General features: G+C 48.2%; 3 protein-coding genes across 5 annotated transcripts in view; 2 read left to right on the top strand and 1 right to left on the bottom strand.

Annotated features, from left to right (window-relative positions):
• Positions 1–4,366, top strand: part of LOC144133384 (serine/threonine-protein kinase VRK1-like) — a 36,633-nt gene extending 32,267 nt beyond the window's left edge. The window contains exons 13-14 of one of the 2 annotated variants that reach the window (XM_077666465.1): positions 1,468–1,725; positions 3,699–4,366. In XM_077666465.1, coding sequence (XP_077522591.1) covers positions 1,468–1,725; positions 3,699–3,787 — 347 coding nt within the window. In that variant the 3' untranslated portion in view covers positions 3,788–4,366. Of the gene's footprint in view, positions 1–1,467; positions 1,726–1,796; positions 1,982–3,698 lie in introns of those variants that run through there. The other variant, XM_077666464.1, reaches the window with a different exon arrangement.
• Positions 4,367–10,385: 6,019 nt separating this feature from the next.
• Positions 10,386–15,931, top strand: LOC144133379 (peptidyl-prolyl cis-trans isomerase FKBP2-like). The gene is made up of 3 exons (XM_077666458.1): positions 10,386–10,923; positions 12,614–12,696; positions 14,952–15,931. The coding sequence occupies exons 1-3, from the start codon at positions 10,640–10,642 to the stop codon at positions 15,011–15,013; spliced, it is 429 nt and encodes a 142-aa protein (XP_077522584.1). The 5' UTR covers positions 10,386–10,639; the 3' UTR covers positions 15,014–15,931.
• fusl (transmembrane protein fuseless) lies at positions 14,367–18,813 on the bottom strand. 2 transcript variants are annotated; one of them, XM_077666457.1, is made up of 2 exons: positions 17,367–18,813; positions 14,367–15,280 (listed from the first exon to the last, which is right to left on the bottom strand). In XM_077666457.1, the coding sequence occupies exons 1-2, from the start codon at positions 18,130–18,132 to the stop codon at positions 14,985–14,987; spliced, it is 1,062 nt and encodes a 353-aa protein (XP_077522583.1). In that variant the 5' UTR covers positions 18,133–18,813; the 3' UTR covers positions 14,367–14,984. The 2 variants fall into 2 exon arrangements, with proteins under 2 accessions (XP_077522583.1, XP_077522582.1); XM_077666456.1 differs by having other exon boundaries at positions 14,367–15,283; positions 17,367–18,175.
• Between the last annotated feature and the right edge of the window lie 2,817 nt (positions 18,814–21,630).

Below are 21,630 nucleotides of genomic sequence, written 5' to 3'. Positions count from 1 at the left end.
AGCCACTCTATACAAGACGAGCCAAAACCCAGCCAATCCAACTGCGTCGCAGCGTTGCTTTGTCAGGCTTAAGACCTGGGAAATCGCCATGATATCTGAAAAACAAGAGCTATTTGTCTCTTGAAACCTTATGCGAGGGTAAGAATGGGCAAATCGAAGGCGAATACAAAAGCTTAGAACACGATATTGCTTTGAGGGATTAGCGACGAAGCTGTTATCGCTGTGAAGCGGGCGGGCAGGGTGCCGCCATGTTGTCAACGTTAAGTACGCAAGCAACGCAAAGATTGCAATGCGAAATTAATGCGCTTAAAACAAGTCTAATATAATTTTTAAATAATTTTACAGACTGCTTGCATTAAATTTTATGCGAATAATGTTTGTTCATGTTTTTGCACCGTGAATGTGTAGAGTACGAAAGTGCGCTTGGCGCCGCTCGAAGCAACGCTAGCAACCTTGGGCAGCGCTCGAAGGCCCTCGAAATCTCGATGGAGTTCTGCGCTACTCCGTTGACTCGATTGCCATTGAAACTGCCCGTGTGGGAGCGCTCGATCGCCTTTGAGTCGATAGACTGTCGGTTCGAGTGCCCTCGAAATGCCCGTGTGACAGGGGTATTAGTCATTATTTGGGCCGCCAGCCCTTTTTTTTATTATTATTTAATGCACTCTTTGATGTCTACGCATGTGTGAAATGCAGAACAGCAGTGTTTGCTGCAGTAGACCTGCCTGTTGAGAGGAGTTCGTATTGTTCGTGGTTCTAAGGATTATGGGCAAAGGCTGAGGCCGTTTTTTTTTTGCTTTTTTTTACCAGTAATCTGATTATTCGAAACTTCGAATAGTCGTGCAAATAGTATTCACCATTGAAACCTCCTAAACGTTCAGAAAATCTGAATTTCCTGTTCACCGAAACTTGTGGCAAAACATTGCGGTTTCTCCGTATGGCAGTATTTTCTTGTCACAGGAGTTCACTCTATGATAAGAGAGGATGGCGCGGGAAGGGGGGGGTTGCATTCAGAGGTCTTCCTGTGGGTGACTTGTCTCACTCTTCGGGAGCATCGGTGCCCATGCATGCATTCGTTCATGGCATGGCCTGCAGCTGCGGCGCACTGTCCGGCATTGTGACAGAAAGTGTTTACACGACAAAAAGTATGACTGTGGCTCAGATAAAGTCTTCATATTATTGTCTGCAAACGGAACGTGGGGAGCAGCGAAGTTCGAGATGTTTAAAGCCGGCTTTTCGCGGAGAGATTTTTTTTGAAACACGGGTATTTTGGACTGTTCGATTACGGACTATTTTTCGGGCCCTGAAAAATTCATCGCCGAGTGTATTGGACTGTGGCGTTCGATTCAAGTAATGAAGCTATGGATCAGCACAGGCTTCCATGCGCCTTTACTTTCGGAGCCCGTCAAAGAGTTGTACATTTGTTAGTGCCCGACAGCTTCTCGAAACTGTGTGTCTGCACACTTGCAGACTCCCGGAAGAATGGCTTCAGCGAGGACAGCAACAGCATGGGTCTGGACAACCCAACGCCAGCCATGCTGGAGGTGCTGCAGCGCAAGCAGGCCCAGCTGGCCCAGCAGCAGGATGGAGTGCTCCCATCCACCGGCAGCGGCCGCAAGCGCTCGAGCACCTCGCCTCCTATCAGCCACTTCTCGTCACCACCCCACCTGTGGGCCCTGGACGGTCACCTCTCTCCGGTCGAGACTGTCGACCGTGCAGTGCAAGCCGGTGAGCCACCAATATCTATGGCGTAGTATTGTAGCCCTCGTTCTAAGCGCAAAACTTTTCTCTTTTGACAGCACTCGGCCCGTACCTCGTAAGTGTTTACGCAAGTTTCGCAAAATTTCTGGAGCACCTGTGTACTGTCCTCCTTAAGTTGGTTATCAGGGCCCAAAATAAATATTTCCGAAGGGCACACTATTTCCTTGTGTCTACGACAGCCTCTTAGCCTTTTGTTTTGCGATCAATTGTTCACCAAGGTACTGCTAATGGCACTGTGCTTATTAAACGGGGACACGGGGATAAAATTGCAAAAATATGTAAAAAAACATTGTATTTTAGAAAACATCAGATTTGGTATCTATAAAGCCTTTCACATCCCTTCAAGATTTTTGGAAAACAGCCCAGAAGTGACTTTAATTTGAAAAATGATTTTGTTATCCTAGGTAGTAGGAAAAATATTACTGGAAATCTCTGTGAAACTGACCGATTTTGAAGAACTGCCACTAGCGGAAAGATTGGTATCACCTGAAAACTAGTTTCACTGCAGGTCTCTCTTCCTGTTGGAATTGAGTGTCTGCAATAAAAACAAAAACTCGTGAAAAGTAAAAATGCGAAGGCCTCTAGAAAGCCATTGCATAATGTCAATTAGTCTGGCCTGTAACATAACACTCGGTGTGCCTTGTGTGTGGCTGCTGATCGGTGCCGTTTCTCAGGCCATCTGTTGCTGCTATACTGTGGGATAGCACTCATTTGCCGCGGCGGTTGAATTTCGTTGGAATTGAAATTCTAGAGGCCCGTGTACTGTGCGATGTCAGTGCACGTTAAAGAATCCCAGGTGGTCGAAATTTCTGGAACCCTTCACTACGGCGTCCCTCATAGCCTAAGTCTCATTGGGGTGTTAAACACCCATAAACTTTGTTGCTTTGGAAATAGCTTTGAACAAAATGCCATGCGTCCACAGTTCACTTCACACGGTGTTCGTGACAGAGCACCAGAGGAAAAAAAAAATAGCAAGCAGCCTTGAATAAATGAAAGGACAGGAATATACAAAGCCCCCCCGGCCCCGCCCCGCAGCCAAAGACTCCAAAACGTTACAGTCCTGGGGCATTTCAATGGACATTAACTACATGTGCCAATTCAGTGCCAGTTTCCTCAAAAGTGTGTTTTGACCTGACTGCCTTGCTTACAGAAGGAATAGGATGACAATGGCTTGATAATGAAGTTTCATGAGTTTTGCTATGTTGTGTTCCTTGATAAGGTCTTTATACAGGGACTCACCTATATTTCTGAATTTATTTCTCAATTTTTTTACTCTGTCACTAATTTAACGCCTGATGTGATGTGATAATGAGTTGATTATGCAATCATGGATATAAAATTGTGTGTAAGAAAAGAATCGTGCTGATAGTAAAAATATTTTTAGAAAGTGACTGCAGGCTCCTACCACGTTCAGTTGTCACACCAGGCATTGGGCAGGTCTGGCATAGCAGTGAAGAATATAAAAATTTATGATGCCAAAACTACTTAAAAAGGTATTTCAGTGAAATTTTGTATTTCATCATTCAGTGCACGTCCAGGTAAGCATGCCAAATTTCATTGCTCTACCCCCCCCCCAAAAAAAAAATTAAACGTTCACCTCCAATCCCCACCTCCCCCTTAATAATATAGTCCGATTCAACTCAATAATGAAGCGGTGTTTTCCTGTCAAAGGACACCCCTTCCACCCAATGCAGGGAGTGGCTTGAGGAAGGGGATATTCCCCCCTTCCATGGTCAGGGATAGTTGTCACGCTGCTCCCTGCATTGTCAAGCTTGCAGGTTCATGAGAATTGGCTGATGCCATTGGCTGGAAGGGAGAGCTGTCGGGGAGAGCTGCTTCATTCTTGAGTTGTATCCGACTATAGTATGGCATGGCCAGACAGTTTTGCGTGCACCAGTCTTGTGGGCCACGTACCTAATGCCGGCCTGTCTGCATTTTAGCGCCACGTCAGAGAAACGACAAAGCGACCAGGAAGCGACCTCTGCGTACCACCGCCTCCCAGACTGAGCTGCCGTGGGGCAGCAACTAACGTTCGACGTGGCTGCAAGGGACTGCAAGGAAGGAGGGGCAGGAGTGTGAACAGTGTCGACACTCTTGTGAGCGAGAGGGGGCATCAAAGGTCACCATCCAGATGAGGGCTTCGACCTCTGCAGAGCCAAGTTCTTCACGGCCACGTTGCCAGCGTGTACAGACTGATGTGCTGCTTTGTGGCGCGCACCCCGCGACTGTTTTTATGACGCCAGCGAAACCCATCATACCTGTCCGGTTTTAGCTAGCCCAACGTTGGAGTCTATTTTCTTCTCTTATTCTCTTTCTTTAAATGGCAAGTCGCTCTCATGAACACTTTTTTTTCTCTCCTCTCTCTCTCTCTGTCTCACTAGGTTTTCATGTAGTCTGCCAATTGCTCTGGGCGTTTGGTGGTCCTGTACAAATATCTCGGCTGTAGTTGTACATAGACGTGGGGCATTTTGGCATTTCATTCTGTGCAGACTGATAGGTCCCATTGCATTTCGTAGCCCCCCTTTTTTCTTTGTTCTTTTTGTTTCTTCTCAAGTAGAAGCATTTCTTCAAGACAATAAACATGCTAGCATTGGCGTTTACATCTGCACAGTGTGTCTTGGTGAGAATGGATTTGTGGGGTAGGATTCCGGGCTGGCCCTTGTGCCAGTCTGTGGGCAACAGACTACCGCAGCACAATTCAGGCAAGTACAGAAAACTTTTGAATTGAATGCTTAGTGAAATGAAGTGTTTCCTAAATTCTGGACTGTTTCACTACACTTCTTGGGAAACTTCTCATTTACTTGCTTTGTGTGCTGAAAATAAGTTTGTACATGCAAAGCAATTACAATGCGGAGGGGTGGGGCCATCTAACAGTAGATTGTCACTTATGTATACAGTAGAATATCTGATATGAACACTGTCGATTCGTATTTCGATGTAATATGAATTCGTAATATTCCCCAGATGTTGCGAGCACACTCCCGCGCCACTACTAATGATACGACTGCACCTTCAAGCGCTAAACACTGCCCATACAGTCTGGGACAAAAGTATGTGGACTGCATGGTCTGCAAACTAAGCCGATAGCTGTATTGTGCACAGTTTGGAGACCACATTTGTGGAAGTCTCTCCATCTCTGGACCGCGCAGCTGTCCAGAGACTTCTGTCCCCGGCTGTACATCGTTGATGCTGCGATCTCTACTCGTGCAATATGCATAGCTAGTAGTGAGGTGTGACCGTGCAGCCGTAAATACTGTCAGCCACCAAAGGGACCCTGAAAAGATTTCGGTGGGCATATTCTAGTGCAACATCTGCAGAGGTGGTCTGTGCGTTTTCGGGTAAAAATTGAATTTGAAAAAATGGACCCTATGCTTAAATTCTTTATTTAAAATCGCTGCTCACAGTAGCTCGCAACTGATTAGGGCGACGCACCTCGCCGCGCGTCCCCTAGCCCAATGACGACAATGGTCGGGCTGGGTGAGGTTGGCTGTCTCTTCAAAGCAGTTTAGCAGAAACAGCCGCCGCGACGGCTCAGTGGTTATGGTGCACGGCTGCTGACCCGAAAGACGGGTTCGATCCCGGCAGCGGCGTTCGCATTTCGATGGAGGTGAAATGCTAGGGTCCCGTGTACTGTGCGATGTCAGTGCACGTTAAAAGAACCCCAGATGGTCGAAATTTCCGGAACCCTTCACTACGGCATCCCTCACAGCTTGAGTGACTACGGGATGGGAAACCCATGAAGCCACCTTCACAGAAACAAACAGAACGGTTACAAATGTGTAACGCGATGTTCATCGATCGCTGTTGTGTGTGTGTGAAAAACTTTATTTCAGGGAGGAAGCTTGAGGTAGCCGGAGCAACCTCTCGCAATCTCTAGGTGGGCTCCTCATTACAGGAGCCCATTGGCGACCACCGCGACTCTGGCTCGGTGGACCAGGGCCTTCTGGCTTGCCAGGTCCGAGCAGCCGAGCAGGGCCGCCTCCCAGTCCTCCCGGGTGGGGTTGGGTTTGGGGGCGAGGTTCGGGGTTGACTGGCATGCCCACACCATGTGAAAGATGTCCGAAGACTTCTCCGCGCAGTGTGGGCATTCTCCTGTACAGGCAGGATCAAAGTGTTTTAAAACTGCCGGGCACAGCAGCGTTTTGGTGTAAAGGCGGAGGAGTGTGCGTTCCTCCACCTTTGTGAGGCCCTTACAAGGCTTGTGATAAATTGCATGGCCGAATTGGAATAATTCAGTAATTTCTCGAAAAGTGAGGGCCGGATTGGGTTCGGGATCCGTATCCAAAGGGTCTGAAGGCGTTGCCCGGAGAGTGATCGCGCGGGCGGCGGCGTCTGCCGTTTCATTGCCTTCGAGGCCCATATGAGCTGGAGCCCATACAATCGTTCGAGACGCGGGGGCCCCGAGGTAGTTACTGTTTTGAAGGATGCGATGCGCAAAGAGGAATGTACCCCTGTTTAATATTTCTGCAGGCCCCTCTCGAGTCTGTGACGATCACTCGCGACTCCTGGTCTGCGGCGGCTAACGCGATGGTAACTTCTTCCGCATGTGTTATGTCTTGAGCTCGGAACGTTAGGCCATTCACCACGATTTTTTGGTGGACGACTGCGGCCGTGTACCACCCCCCATGGTGAGGGCCTGAGGCGTCCACGTAGAAGATGCCATGTTTGTTCCCATAGTGACGGACCAGTGCCTCCGCCCGCGCAAGGCGCCTGCCACTGTGGTCGTCACGTGTCATGTTGGCCGGAAGAGTGTTAGGTGTTTAAATTTTGGGGGTATATTCCTGGCGCACTGGTGTAGTTGTGAAGTGATGCACCCCTGCACTGGTCGGCGGCTGTTCCGAACACACACACCCTTGGGCTTATGCGACGCAGGTTGACCGTGACATTAAAACGTACCCATCGGTTACGGCGACAAGAAAGCCAGGGACGGGCGCCTAACGGCTATCGGTAAAAATTGAGTGGCATCGAAGTTTTTATTTTAGCGCGATAGCGTTTTAAGGCCCGGTTGCGCAGAAAGTCCGGCGTTGTGAGCAAAAAATCATGGGCGTGGCCCTGGCAGGTGGGCCGCCTATGTCACGTGAGCTTGCGTCGTCAACCTGCCCGCCGTGGCAGTTGATTGGTCGCTCGGGAAGAGCAACTTGGGTCGCACAAGGAGCCAAGTGGGGTATGACTCCTCCCAGGTATCTGAATGTAGCGAATGACCTGCATATGTGGGAATTAGCCCAATACGCTACCGCGTCAGACCCTTCAGGCGGAGCTTAAGTCCCCTCCCAATTTTTTTTTTTCTAGATGCCGCCATTTTAAATTCACTCGTACAGTACACGTTGAACCATGGTGACGTAAAAGTAGACCTGCGCCATTTCAAACATGCTGGGAAGGCAGTTGATCAACAGACACCCTCAGGGATACAAGCAGGTCCCTTGTTCACTATCAGGAAATGGGGTCGGAGCCAAAATCAAAGGCCGCGGACACCATGCCAAGGAGTGTGCGTCTAGGAGGAGGTGCCGATGGTGCTCAGTGAAGTCTGGTGAACTGCTCACCAGATTCGTCTGCTACATGTGCAGTGTGCCGATATGCCTGAAATGTTTCCCTACGTTCGCTTTGGGACGTTAAGCCCCCATAAACTAAACCAAATGGAAGCACCTGGAGCTGTGCTTGTAGAAGGAGTTGCTATCATTATCAAAAAAGTAACATGAAATAGCCGACAGATAAAAACGCGTGGGAGTTTACTTCTAAGAACTAGGTTGTCATCGGTTGTCGCGCTGACTTGAGCGAAAGGGTGGGGCATGATGCGTTCCGCGTGTTAACGGCAGTGATACTTTTTCATGACGCCCATTTACGGTTTCGTGTCAATGTCGTATACATGCAGTTTATAAACCTACGTAACCGACTAACTTAATCTAAGCGGCTGATGATAGTGAAGAAACTGCTCAGCTGGTGAGCGGCGACGTGTTTCCTGGTCCGATCGAGGCGGGAATGCTGGTGGAGAAATACCTTTGGGTTTTTCTAGAAAAAAAAAAAAACTGGCTACATGGGCCCGCCGCGGTGGCTCAGTGGTTAGGGCGCTCGTCTACTGGTCCAGGGTTCCCGGGCTCGAACCCGACCGTGGCGGCCGCGTTCCAGTTGAGGCGAAACGCTAAGGCGCCCGTGTTCTGTGCGATGTCGGTGCACGTTAAAGATACCCAGGTGGTCGAAATTATTCCGGAGACCTCCACTACGGCACCTCTTACGTAACCGACTAACTTAATCTAAGCGGCTGATGATAGTGAAACTGCTCAGTTAGCTAGTGAGCGGTGAAGAAGTGTTTCCTGATCCGATCGATGCGGGTACGCTGGCGGAGAAATACCTTGGGCCCCTCCCGAAAAAAAACTACCTACGTGGGCCCGCCGCGGTGGCTCAGTGGTTAGGGCGCTCGTCTACTGGTCCGGAGTTCCCGGGCTCAAACCCGACCGTGGCGGCCGCGTTCCAATTGAGGCGAAATGCTAAGGCGCTCGTGTGCTGTGCGATGTCAGCGCACGTTAAAAGATCCTCAGTTGGTCTAAATTATTCCGGAGCCCTCCACTACGGCAGCTCTTTCTCCTTTATTCCTTCCCTTACGGCGCGGTTGAGGTGTCAGCCGATATGCAAGACGGGTACTGCGCCATTTCTGTTCCCCCAAAACCAATTTTCATTTTGCCTGCCTCAAATCGCCCAACTGCGCTGTTTTCCAGCAGTACCACCGGCGCATCACGCCCGTGGCTTCTCTACAAAATTTATTTGCAGCTTTGACCGAGTATAACTAGTACTCAACAGCCAGCAACTATGCCTGGCACGCCGAGAATACTGACCTTTTTCGGTTAAACCGATTTTTTTTCCCCGATTCCAACCGGAAAGCTTAGCCCCTCCTGTAGCCCAACCGGATAGCTCGTGCTAAATTGTTTCGAAATAAATATTTTGAGCCAGCTCGTACACCACTGTTCTGGTGCAAGAGCTCGGTGAATGATCCAAGCAAAAAATTATAAAATACATTAGAAGCGGACACATCTAAACTGCTTTGAGAGCGATCGATGTGCTCACCTTCCATTCAGAGAAATTTAGGACTATAAGTAGGGTATGAATTAAAGCACTTTATCGGACAGCATTAAGGATGTAATTAGGCGCACAGATAGGGGATCTCTTTGCTAGTGTGGGCAGTTGAAGTTACGCAGACTCGTTATGACCCTTTCCTGTGAATCATTTGGGCGCTTCATAACCGCAGCAACTTAGGATGGCACGTGCTTGATCAAACAAGCCTCGCACCCCCACGTGGCACAGTGAGCCAGCTTTTTGCATGGCTTCCATAAAGGGATACGTAATCAATCCCTTGGCATAACAGTGACGTGTGAGGTGTACGACTACGCCCCACTCGAGACCGGCCGCGGTGAAGTGTACGAGTCACCACCTGATAGAGCATGAATGAATTAATGGACTTTATTCCCGTCATTATGGGGCCTCACGGTCGGGGCGCAGCAATTAGGAGGGGGTGCCTCCCGGCCGGCTCTCAGCACCGGAGACCGAGGAGAGAGTCTTGTAGTAAGTTGTCTCCGCCTGACGGATGAGGAGTCTGTTGATCCGGGTCGTGGCTCCGGATCAGCTCTTCCCAGGTGGCAAGGTCTGGGATGCTTTGTGATTTAGCCCCAGGAGAATTCTGACACTCCCAAATTAAGCGATTTTGCGAAGTCATTCTGTGACAGCTACTGCGGAGCTCGGGCTCCCCAGTGTCTTCATCGTGTAGTATAGAGCACGGAAAGAATCTGTTGACCCGAAGCCTCCTCCAGGCCCTGCACTCCTTTGGAGTAAGTGACCTATCCGGAAGTGAGAGTGTACTATCCAGTCTAGGTGTTTCGGTTATTTCTTTATACATTATGAGAGGGTCTTTATTCCCAATCACGGGCACTTCCAGGGCAGCTCGGATGTATAATTCTCGAGCAAAGCTGTGAGCAGTCTCATTCCCCGGAATGCCCTCATGAGCAGGGACCCATATGAGGGAGACCTCTCTGCTTGAGGGGTATCTTAGTAATTTGGCGGCTTGACTGGAGACCACCCCCTTAGAAAAGTTGCGAACAGTTGCCTTACTGTCAGACAAGATGATCTTGGCTTTAATTGGTACTGACGCACGCTAGGGCAATAGCAGCCTCCTCTGCCACTAACGCATTCCTAGTGTTAATCGATGCTACAGTCATTTTCTCCCCATTCCCATCAACGGCGGCAATGACGGAGGCGCCATCGGACCCAAAGGCTGCGTCGCAGAAGGCTATGTTACCCGGCGTGTCCCGAGCAAGATTCTTCATTATTGTTCGCACGGCGATCCACTTACCGCGTTTGAAATTTCCCGCAACGAACTAACGGCGCTTGTGGCGCTTACCGGCGCTTGCGGCCTCGCCGCCTCACTTTTTCTGGGGCTCGAACTTTCTTTTATAGTGCACATTTGATTGTAATCGTGCAAAACACACAAATTTTGTAGTAAATAAAATAGTTTTTGTATTCAAGCAAGTATGATTTGCGTGATTTGTACACAATTCACACAATCTTGAGAAACATTATTTTTACTAGTGGCGCCCCGCTACCACTTTTTTTTTTACAAGCATCGAGCACGCCTTGTTCTTGCTGGCACCAAGAGCGAATTTCCGGAGGCGGGACGCCGGCAATGCGAGTCTTGAACATGATAGGTCTTTACACATGTAAAACTTTGACCATTTAGCGCCTTAAACGTGGCCAATTCAATAGCAGCTTTCTGCCTTCAGCCGTTACGCTCCCTACGGTACTGCACACAGCACTGATAAAACGCCCAAGTACGGTACGCTGCGGTTGATTCGGTCTGCCTAATCGAACGAAGAAGCGCTATTCTACTTCTGGAGCGGCGATGGCTCGTTGGTGCCTAATTGCGTGGCTCGCCTTAGCAGCGGTGAGCAGCGCAGCGGCGACGTCGGAGCCCAGCGCCGGTGGCAAGCGGCTGCAGATCGGCGTCAAGAAGCGCGTCGAGAACTGCGACGCCAGGTCTCGCAAGGGAGACGTGCTGCACATGCACTACCGCGGCACCCTCGAGGACGGCACCGAATTCGACAGCAGCTACAATCGTGGAGAGCCGCTCACCTTCACCCTCGGCTCGGGACAGGTCATCCGCGGGTGGGATCAGGGACTGCTGGCGTGAGCGTTTGTCTCCTAGTAGTTGTTTCACCGTGGTCGAGTTTTTAATGCAGCAGTTTCATTCTAGGGCTTGACGCCAGATTTTTCACTCACTTTGGTGCACAATTTTTACGTTTGCATTGAAGACGTCTTTAGATACCAGTCGAGGATCACCGCTGTCTTTAAAACACAATTAGCGTAAACTGCATACATGGTATATTGTATGTGGGGGCGGGTTATCCACGTTATCCGGGTGAGCTTGGAAGATGAAAATCAGGAATGCCGCACCCAGCGCTTAAGTGTGCGAATGCAATTTTTGTGTGTAGGCGAGCTACTGGAAATTAGCACGTTCGACACGTCGGCATAGTGCAGTGTCGGGTCGTAGAGACAAGAGAGGTCATTGACCGCCGTTTCGACCAGATCGCTGCACTTGTTCAAAGGGAGCGATAGGGCATTTCTGCAGGCGCTCTGCTGCGCCGAATGCGGCAGAAATAATTGGAAGAATGAAATAGCGACTACTGGAGTGGTAGGAAATGGAGGACGAAACTAGCACTCCTGAGCTGGACAATGCAGCAAATAGTTTTTCATTGGCATTTGCTTGAGTTGTCTTTTAGTGCAGAAACCACTTGGACTAAATTATGCCAGTAGCGTGGCTTTTTGGGCTTGTTGGTACATAGTTCCAATACACTGTAGCGCAGCAAAAGACGAGGACACAAGAGACGAGAGACGAACACCACGAGCGCTAACTTCCAACAAATTTTATTCTCCTGATGCATCACATTTATACACCAGAAAACAGTAATCACACGTGTGAACAGTATCGATTTCTTAAGAAAAACGAGCTCTTTATCTGAGAGGAGAATGGAAGGTGTGCTTACGCACGAGCATCCTGACCTATTTATCTTTTCGGCTTCAATGATTGACCACATTCTCGCATGCTAGTCAAAACCTTGTAAGACTTTCTTTGATAAAAGTCTTGTAATAGGAAAAAGTAGAGAAAGGTTAACGCGCGAAATCATTGAAGCCAAAAAGATAAATAGGTCAGGATGCTCGTGTGTAAGCACACCTTCCATTCTCCTCTCAGATAAAGAGCTCGTTCTTTTTTAAGAAATCGATACTGTTCGCACGTGTGATTACTGTTTTCTGGTGTATAAATGTGATGCTTCAGGAGAAAATTTGTTGGAAGTTAGCGCTCGTGGTGTTCGTCTCTCGTCTCTTGTGTCCTCATCTTTTGCTGCGTTACAGTGTATTGGATTTAAATTATGCCCCTTGCTCTTTTCATGGGTTTGCATCAAAAACACACTTGTTCTGGAATATGAGGGATATTGCTTTAATTGTGCACTCATTTAATGATCAGCAGTGGCCTAGTGGTTTGAGCACCTGCCTTGCAAGCGGGAGGTGTGGGGTTCAATCCCCGGTGCTGCTGGGTACCCACCGGTAATACATTAGGTACAACTTTTTCCTTTGCCTGGTGCTCAGCACATGTGAGGTGGATTGTTTGGAAATGGGTCTTTTACTCTGCCTTGTGTACCAATAAGTACCTTGTGCCATGGCACTCTTTTCTGGCCAAAGCTGCCCTTGAGCCATCAAAATTCATCATCATCATCATTAGAGTTCTTTGGGCACTGCAGGCCTCGAAATACATTACTGAGGTAGGGTTCGGTGGCCTGGGGCACGAAAAGTGGGAGCCAACCAATGCTCTTCTTTCCAGGATGTGTGTGGGAGAGAAACGAAAACTGGTGATACCTCCCGACTTGGCCTATGGTTCCAGAGGTGCGCCACCCACTATCCCAGGTGGGTGTGATCGCTGGTGACCTCCTGAGGTCTCGAACAGAGCTGTTCATTTGTACCCGTTACAAAACTCCCATCAAAAATCAGGGCATCTGCGTTGACTTGTCCACCTTTCTTGTGAATGTCTTATTTTTTGCGCCAACATTTGTACATAGAACTATGCACCAACACTAGCCCAGTAACAAGTGTTACTTGAGGATGACTCTGTGTATGGGAATGGTACGAGGAGATATTTTCAGTATGCTTTTGTCAGTGGTTATGCCATATGAAAGCGGGAAGTTAAGCCAGTTCTGTCAAGACAAAGTGCATTTGCTGGCCTTTCTGACATTCATTTCAAATTCAGGCTGCATGTATATTGCAGTGACCTTTAGCGTATGACTGCTGGTACACCACTTTGCCATAAGTAAGACAAGTTTCATCTGGAGTTTCAACGCTTTAATCACCTTTTGTGTGCGATTTTGTCATGCGAAATGAAGTCGACTTTTAGGTCATGGAGCCTGCTGTTTGGGAAAATGGTGCAGTAAAATTTCTCATGTTGTGGTTTCACAAACCAGAAATAATTTTCTGAAGTCTTCAGAAGTTGACGTATCATGCAGACAAAACTGCAAAAAGTATGTTCCATCTTTGATAACACTCCTTTATTTTGTGAACATGGGTCTCGTTTCCATTTTTTATTTTCTCAGTCTTTGTGAGCTCAGTGAATTAACAGCACTTTTTCTTAACTTTGCTAATCACTTCACCACACACTCATTGATTGGAGCATTGTGACAAAACTGTCACTGCATCAAAAATGCCTTGTGGCTGCTTTATATTGCTACCATACTAGGCTTCAAAGCTAGATTCATTTAAACTGAAACCATTTAGCTGTTCGAGTTATGAGCATTATTTCGGGTCGAAGTTACACATTCAGCACTAGTTCTGACTAAAATGTGAGCATGTCCACCCCATGTGCGATCTGAAATATAAGGACTAGGAGGTGTTAAAAATCAGATTTAACAGTACCATCAGCCTGAACCACCATGAGGTGCTGTAACGTGGAGGTGTCACACATCTGGTTTGTGCATAGTTTGTCAAATTGCTTGGAAACCTACCTCATAAACTGTCAGGATGCTAGATCACTCTGGACCATTTGGGGACAAGATAAATATTCCCATGTGTGGAGACCCTGTACTGCTCACTCGGCTCCAGAAAAGCTGCAGGTTGTGCATTGCCATTTATATTCTCTGCTACAGGCATAACAACAGTATGCAAAAAACAGAATCTCGTCAGTTCCTTCTTCCAGTGTAATTGCATTAAAATGATACACTAATGAATAGTTTTGCTAGCATGCAGCAGTGAGCATTTTTCAGTTGCTAGTCAAATGTTATCTGTTGATTGAACATGTTCAGACTTCTTATGTGTCTGCTTGCTGAATCCTGCAGAGCCTTGTTCTCTTTGTGAAGGTCGCAGAAGACTGGTGAAGTGGAAGCTGGCTTCAATTAGCTAGTGTAGCTGTCAAAATTCTACAATTATTGTATTCATTTCCCCCGAGGGGCATATATTTTGAACTCCTGTTCTAGAGTCTAGGTATGGAGGTTGTTTTACTTCAAATTAATGTCATTGATATTTAAAATGTGCCATCAATGACACTGGACTGTATAAGTGAAGGAAATGAGTGAACACACGAGACTTGGTGAGAGTGGCCTGCATGTATTTTGAGCCCTGATAGGGTGGACAGCTTTTTTTTTTTCTTCCAGGAGGCAGTATCGTGACAGCGACCTAGACCATCATCCCTGGTGTTGCATAAGCACTAATGGACTGATATATAGCCAGAGGCCAGACACAGATAGCTATCACAATGACCCGAAATCAAATATGTAAATATTGAATCATAAGAACATGTACTCTAGATTTCACTGTGGTCTATTGCAATGCATATCTGTTGAGTGTCCACTTATAAAGGGAAACGTTTCGTACATCCACTAAACACAGGGCACTTAAGAACACACCACATCATGAAGCAGTACCCTTCATCCACTTATGTCCCTTCACTGGGCAGTCAGGTCAGCTTTTTGGTTGTGGTTTAACAGAGTCGATTACACCTGTTGCACAGTCTTGCTGGATTTTGTGTTAGCATGTGTAATCCACATTTTGTGGTTGATGGGACTCGATAATCTCTGCATTGCTTTGGTCACGTCTGCTTCTGTGACCTCCTGGCACAAAACACCAGGTTTGAAGTAACACAAAACAATAGGAAGTTTTGCCTCTCCCTTGCACAGGTGATGCCACGTTGACCTTCGAGGTGGAACTGGTCAAGATAGACCGGAAGACGGAACTGTGAGCAACTCCGATAGGAAGGCAATGTCAAATGCCACACCCTGCCCATCTAGGGAGACGCCCCGTGTGAGAACATTGTTGGCAGCATACACAGTCTGCAGTAGAAGGAACGATCCGACAGCAAGCAGTGCAAATGCTAGCACCTCCTCCTGAAGCCACTCTTCGACAAGCATCCAGATTCCTCGCCAAATGGACACGCAGGCGTAGGTCGCAGCCAAGTGCCAGAACTCTTCGAATGCACGTTGCACCCAGGACAATGAGCCTCTTGCTGCTGCTGGGTAAATTGTAATGGGAATTTTTAGTACCTGCTGTCATTGTGGTGTACATAAACAAGGGCTTCAAACTGGGTAAGGACAGGATGGGTGTCCTCTGTAGGATAAGTTACAAATAGTGTATGGTAACTTAAAGTTTCCGTAGTTGCTGTTGGGGCTTGATAAAGGAAAATTATGACCAAAGATGCGGGAAATACACAGTGTTTGCAGTGCCTTCTTTCTTTAGATTGTCACCTTAGATGTTTCTATGCAATGCATGTGTGTTCGTTTTTGAATTAGCACCCATCTTGAGGTCGTTTCACTTTTGTCTATGATTTCATTCTCTATCTTCTTTTATCTGCTTCAACCAAGCAGTGCACCCGTTTAAGGCTTTTTTTTGTTTTCATGTGTTTGGGCTGTACATATTGTGAGCGTTTGTGATAAAATGTGGACGCTTGCAGTCAGCATTTTTGTGCAATCAGTGACCTCCTTGGGTTGGCAGTGAATGGATGTGCACAGATTTTTCTCTATTTTTTCATTTTATATGCTTTAAACATTTTGTTGTTACTTAATTTTTTCTTTGCTTTTTCGTGGACATGTTGCTAGCAGGCATTCGGTTTCATTGTTGAATGAGATTTGAGGATGTGTAAATAAATGCGTTTGGATGGGAATTCTTGAAAATGGACTACCTAATCTCATACAGTGTATACATATGAATGGGAAACCTTGGTAAAAACTGGTATAGTCAGGTTGACATGCCCTAGGTCAGTCAACCTGGCCGGTCAACTGCCCTAGCCCTACGGAGTACAAAATCTAAGATGTAAACAGCAAAGCCTTAGTGGGTCATGAACCCACATTGAAATTGAAATATATTTTCAGCAGTAAGTGCTGAAGGAGAAGTTCCGACAGAGTGCTTCACTTCCGGTTTGGAACATTAAAGTGTATAGTCTTTAGGCATTGAAAGTGGTTGTTAGGTGCTGTAAAAGCAACCACTCGGACCATTAATTTTTAGTGCAAGAGCACTGCTAGGAGCATTTTCCTGTTTTGGTCATACGTATGTACGTCCCTAAAGCCTGTTTTATGGCAGGTGGCCCACCTGCCCACCAGGCTGCGAGCAACCTGCCAGGCCTTCACCTTGGTGAAGGGTGTACCTGGGTGGACCCCTTTACCCTCAGGGTAAAGGCCTCTAGGTGAAATTCCTTTAGTCTATGAGGACCTTAAGTGCCCACCGTAACTAGTGCTGTGGCACGACATTCCTCATTTAGCGATGCTAAACAGTCTTATTTTTTATTGCGCCTCGCATAGGGGATTGATGAAAAATACTTTTTTACGAAAAGTTCATCATGCAGACTTCTGTGTGGCATTGATATATTAGGATTTGTGTAAGTCGGAGCTACTGTTAAACAAATTATTTTTATTAGAATTGATCCCTATTCCATATGCTACTGTTCATTATAAAGCCTATATAGTTACGTGGTATTTCTCTAGCGTAGGTCACTTTTGCGAACAACATGACCACTTTGATGATGCTGACTGCAGTTAATGATGGAAAAATGCACTTGGGTGAAAGTAATGGTCTCACTTAAGAAGAAACCATTGAAATGGGTGCAGACTGTCTCTGTGTTGTCTATCTCATCGAGCATGATGGTCACAAGTGGTAGTCATAGTTGCAATCTCCTTTTAACGGTGCAAAAGGATTCAAGACAGGTGCTGTTATGAAAAGAAAAAATTGATTAGACGTCCGTGTGCTGTGCGATGTCAGTGCACATTAAAGATCCCCAGGTGGTCGAAATTATTCCAGAGCCCTCAACTACGGCACCTCGTTCTTCCTTTCTTCTTTCACTCCGTCCTTTATCGCTTCCCTTACGGCGCGGTTCAGGTGTCCAACGATGTATGAGACAGTTACTGCGCCATTTTCTTTCCCCCAAAAACCAATTAAAAATTAAAAAATATGATCAAAGCACGCGAAAAGCTCGAGTGCACCCTATGTTGCCCTTTTCTTGTGTGAAAACTGGTTAACAAGCTGCCTGCAGAGAAAAAAAAAATTCTTTTGCGCTGTTAAAATGTCGCCCCATCATCCCTCCCACCTGTGCATTGTTCCATTACCATTCTTGGATGCACCTCCGTCGTCGCCGCCCAGGCGTCGCCACACGATTCCGGCTGGCACCTGGGCAGCCAGCAGCAGCACTGCAGCCGTCGAACCCGATGCCAGCGATGCCTTCGCCGACCTACTGGTCGCGTCCAGAAGGGCCCACAGTCCCCGCCAGGCGCTGATCAACAGCGTCTGCAGCACAAGCACCGTGAGCGCGCAATCGGCCGCGAACGGCAACCATCCCCCCTTGTCCGGCCTGCAGCCCAGCCGCGTCGGGGCGTCGAAGTAGGCCCGCGGCTCGTCTGTGCCGAAGGCGAACGGCGGCGAAGCCGGCACCATCTTCAGGGCTCCGGCCAGGGCCAGCCCCACGCAACCCGCGCCCAGAGAGATGAGCGCCGACGGCACCGGACCGACTGGCTCGAGGAACAGGTCGTGGAGGATCCAGACACCTCGCCACTGGGCGATCGTGGCCACGGACAGCAGCGGGGTGTACAGGCGGGCCGCGAACCGGCGCCAGGGCCGTCTGGGCCGAAGTCTCTTGTAGTCATCGTCATCATCCCCGAGCGAACCGAGCGCGTATTGGGCTAAGTGGGCTGCCAGAACGGCCGCGTGGCCCAGGGACAGGCAGAGCCAGCCGCTGACGTAGGGCCTCTGGGGTAATACGAACCAGTCCAGGAGGAACCACACGGCGCGCCAGTGGGCCACGACTAGCGGAGTGGCGACGAGCAGACTCAGTAGCGCGTCGCAGGTTGCTACCGCTGCTGCCGTCGCCACCGCCATGCCCCCCCGGTGACTGGTAGAAAGGGTCTTTACCGCCGGGCTTATCGGTTCCACCTTAGGGTGTCTTATCGGCGCGCCGTTCCTTGCACCGGATAACGGACTACTTGACGCATACTATCGCCGCTGACTCTTGTGTGTATGGGAGGGACACATCTCTTTCTTTTGTCTTCGGGAAGCACGTGCTGGACACAAGCGTCGTTCCGTGCGGCCCCGACCGCGCGAGAAGGAGCGCTGAACCTCATTTCTTGAAGTTCATGCGGCGAGGACTGCGCGCGTGTAGATGTGGCTTCTCATGGCGTTAGATAAGGAAAGTAAACTGAAGTGCAAGCGCCGATAGAGACGGGGCGCTTTGTGGGTCTTGCGGTACGTCAACAGGCCGTGCGACGCGGTGTTATTCTTTTCCAAATCGATAGGCTAGTGAGTGTCCAAGAAACGTCGTATGGGTCCTCTATTACTGGAGGACGTCGATTTTTGTCTAATCTTGCTTGCAGGGGCTCGATGAGCTTTAATTGTTAAAAACAAACGTATGCTGCACCGGTGCCGCATGGACATTAGTTATATAGAACCTTAGAAGAACCTCGGTTATATTCTGCGGCCATGCTGCTCAAAGACCTCGGGAAGTGTTTGTTCGATGTGGACCTGTTATACCAATAGATATGGTCCCGAAGTGTTCAAAGGCACCTGAAACGGAGTGAATACGTAGGTTAGTATACGGATGAAATTGCGAAGGGTACAGGTGATGCAGGACAGGGTTCATTGAAGGTTGGAAGAAGCCTTTGTACTGCTGTGGGCGTGTGACGATAAAACATTGTGTGAGAGCGGACTGGATAATTTAGGCCGCTACTTAAATGTTAATATTTCTTTACTGACCTCAAGGTTATAAACTTCCAGTGTGTGCCCTGTATACCCCGCTATAGTAATGGCCTGCGGGCGCGTGAAATAGTGGTCTCCCTTTCCTCTTCCCCCTCTCTATATATCGCTCCGTTCCCCTTCCCACGTGTAGGGTCGCATACTGGGCGTCGCCTAGTTAAATTCCCTGCCTTTCCATTCATCTCTCTCTCAAGGATTTGTGTTTTTTTGTTGGAACCATGGGCATTTAGTCACCGTTATTCCACGCAGTTTATGTTCCTAAACTCTCACACTTTGACGGTTGAGAGTGCAGCGCCCAGAGAACATCGTGTCCTCCCGCGACGTAATGTGGGTTCCCGCCGACCGAGATCCCGACTGAGGCCGTTTCACATGCATGCGATTTTCGCCTGCGACACTGCGAATTCTGTCGGTCTGCAACTGGGGAGGGCCTCGGTCTAGTCGCAGACGGCTTGCGATCGAGTTCCGTCTGGTTGGCATTCAGTCGCAGTGTCGGTGTGTTCGCTCTGCGACTGACCATTGGGGAGCGCCGAGACGGCGTGCGACGTGCAGTCACGTGGGAGCTGTTACCGCGGTGGAAGCAAAACTGTTTATTCTAATGAAAGCATACGGAATAATGCCTTGCATCTAGAAATACGCTGGTCATAAAATCATCAATACATTCCGTGTGACGTTTCTGTCGCGTTTAATAATGGGTTGCCTATGCAAACATCAAGCAACCTTGCCTGTTCCTCCGACCTAATTCGTTGTGTCGGTGTTGCATGTGAAAACACTGACCGAAAATCGCACTGCGGCCTCACCGGCTACACCGTATATTATCGGTCCAGTCGCAGCATGTGAAACGGGCCTGACTTGGACTTTCAGCCATGCTGTGACATACGCTATCCCCGCAGAGAAACATGTGTTTCGCCTATTTGTATGGAAAAAAAACGCAAAAAATGACAAGGGCATAAGAAAGGCACGCAACACAAACCGAGCGCTGCGGGACAAGACAGACATTTTGACATCAGCGTAGGGCACTGTACTCTCCATTACAAACACGAAATAAATCTTCAGTGTGATAATATTAGAAAAGCTCTCCATACCGTTCCCATTCAACAAATACCTCACCACCACCCTCTTTTCACATTAATCGGCGTATCCACTTAAATACTCCTTTTTCTCAATTCCTTTTTCTCCTGCCCCTTTGACATGGATGACGTCACCGTGGGACCAGCTGACGGACCAGTCGGCTTTGGTGACCCTGGCGCAAGATATCCTCAATAATTAATGCTGCGTTGTAATGAAGTTATATCTCTGTCGACTGCGGTCAGAAATGCGGTGCGTAGCGACCTGGCCACACTGCAGATCGTTACCATTCGGTTTATTTTTTTTTTTATTCGCGTCGGTGGACTCACGTGGCCAATATAGGCTCACTCGGTAACGTCAAATGATTGTACGAATTGTTGAAAACTCGCGGAGTGGTGTCGCCCTAATAGCTGCTAATAGGCTGAGTGCTGCAGTGACTTAGGTCGGAACGGAGCCGGTGTGCAACTGTCAAAATAGTCTCGAGGCCTCTTTTAAGTTCGTTATTTAGTTTTTGGAGGTGAACTGGAATTTTTCTCCTCCCGTAGCTAGACATCTTTAAATATGAGGTTAAATCTGATTTCTGTCTGTAAAGGCGGCTTCGAAAAAAAAACCAGTTTCCAGTAAAAAAAAAACAACGTATAGTCTTGTTTCTGAAACAGCAGGGACGTCTTGGACTTATTCGAAAGCTGTGTTTACAGTTAATTGGCGATTGTACACATTTTTCAAAGCTCGTCACGTAACGCTTGCTGTTGGTCTAGTTGGATTTCCATGATCTTTGATCGACCAGAGTAGTGTGACAAGTAGAAGGACGACGTTGGCGGAAGCGCTGAACTGACTTTTATTCCAGACGAAAGGTTGCTCAGAAGAACGGCCAAAAAGCTTTACAGGTTTTGCTGGCTAGTGCCTCTCTTTCTTTTAGTGGCGCAAAAAATTTTATTGGGCAAGCACCTCTAGCCGCACTCTCCGGGCGGGCTTCAACAACATCTGTATGTGTGAAGCCTTTGAGTAGCAAGCGTAGCTGGCTCACTGGGTCAGTGGACACCTCAATCGCGCTTTGGGGTATGTGGCGGCGGTGTCCACCTGCTAAAACACCGTGCTTTCGCACTATATTTCGTGCTTATCAACGCTTTTCCTATTTGTCACGCTGTTTTCTGTCCTTTTCAGTATCCCCTGACATGTTTTCAAATCGAAATAGTTCTTGCCTAGCTTTTTGCGTCACGGGTGTGGTCTAAAAACTGCACAAATAGTACGTTGTCCCCGTTTCTTCTGGAATAAAAGCGTGTCGAGCGCTTCCGTCCGCATCTTCCTTCTATTTGTCCGTTGTCTTTTTGCGCTGGTTCATCAAAGGTTACCTTGAAGTAAGCTCGAAAAGTGTGAGCTCGTAGCGAGCCTCCAGCACACAGGTACTCACCTGTCGTTTTTCAGGCAGCCTCTTACCACTCGACAGCCAAGCTGATAACGCTTTGCCAGAACGCCGTAGCACATGACGTATGGCAGATGTTGCACTGGGTGAACGTACTTGAGCACCGTGCAAATGAAGGCATGTCTAGCACAGATGCGGGA

The sequence above is a fragment of the Amblyomma americanum genome, chromosome 5 (genome assembly GCF_052857255.1).
Source record: "Amblyomma americanum isolate KBUSLIRL-KWMA chromosome 5, ASM5285725v1, whole genome shotgun sequence".
Taxonomy (NCBI): domain Eukaryota; kingdom Metazoa; phylum Arthropoda; class Arachnida; order Ixodida; family Ixodidae; genus Amblyomma; species Amblyomma americanum.
The sequence above is the reverse complement of the archived record's forward strand: the minus strand, read 5'-3'. Positions and strand labels throughout refer to the sequence as shown.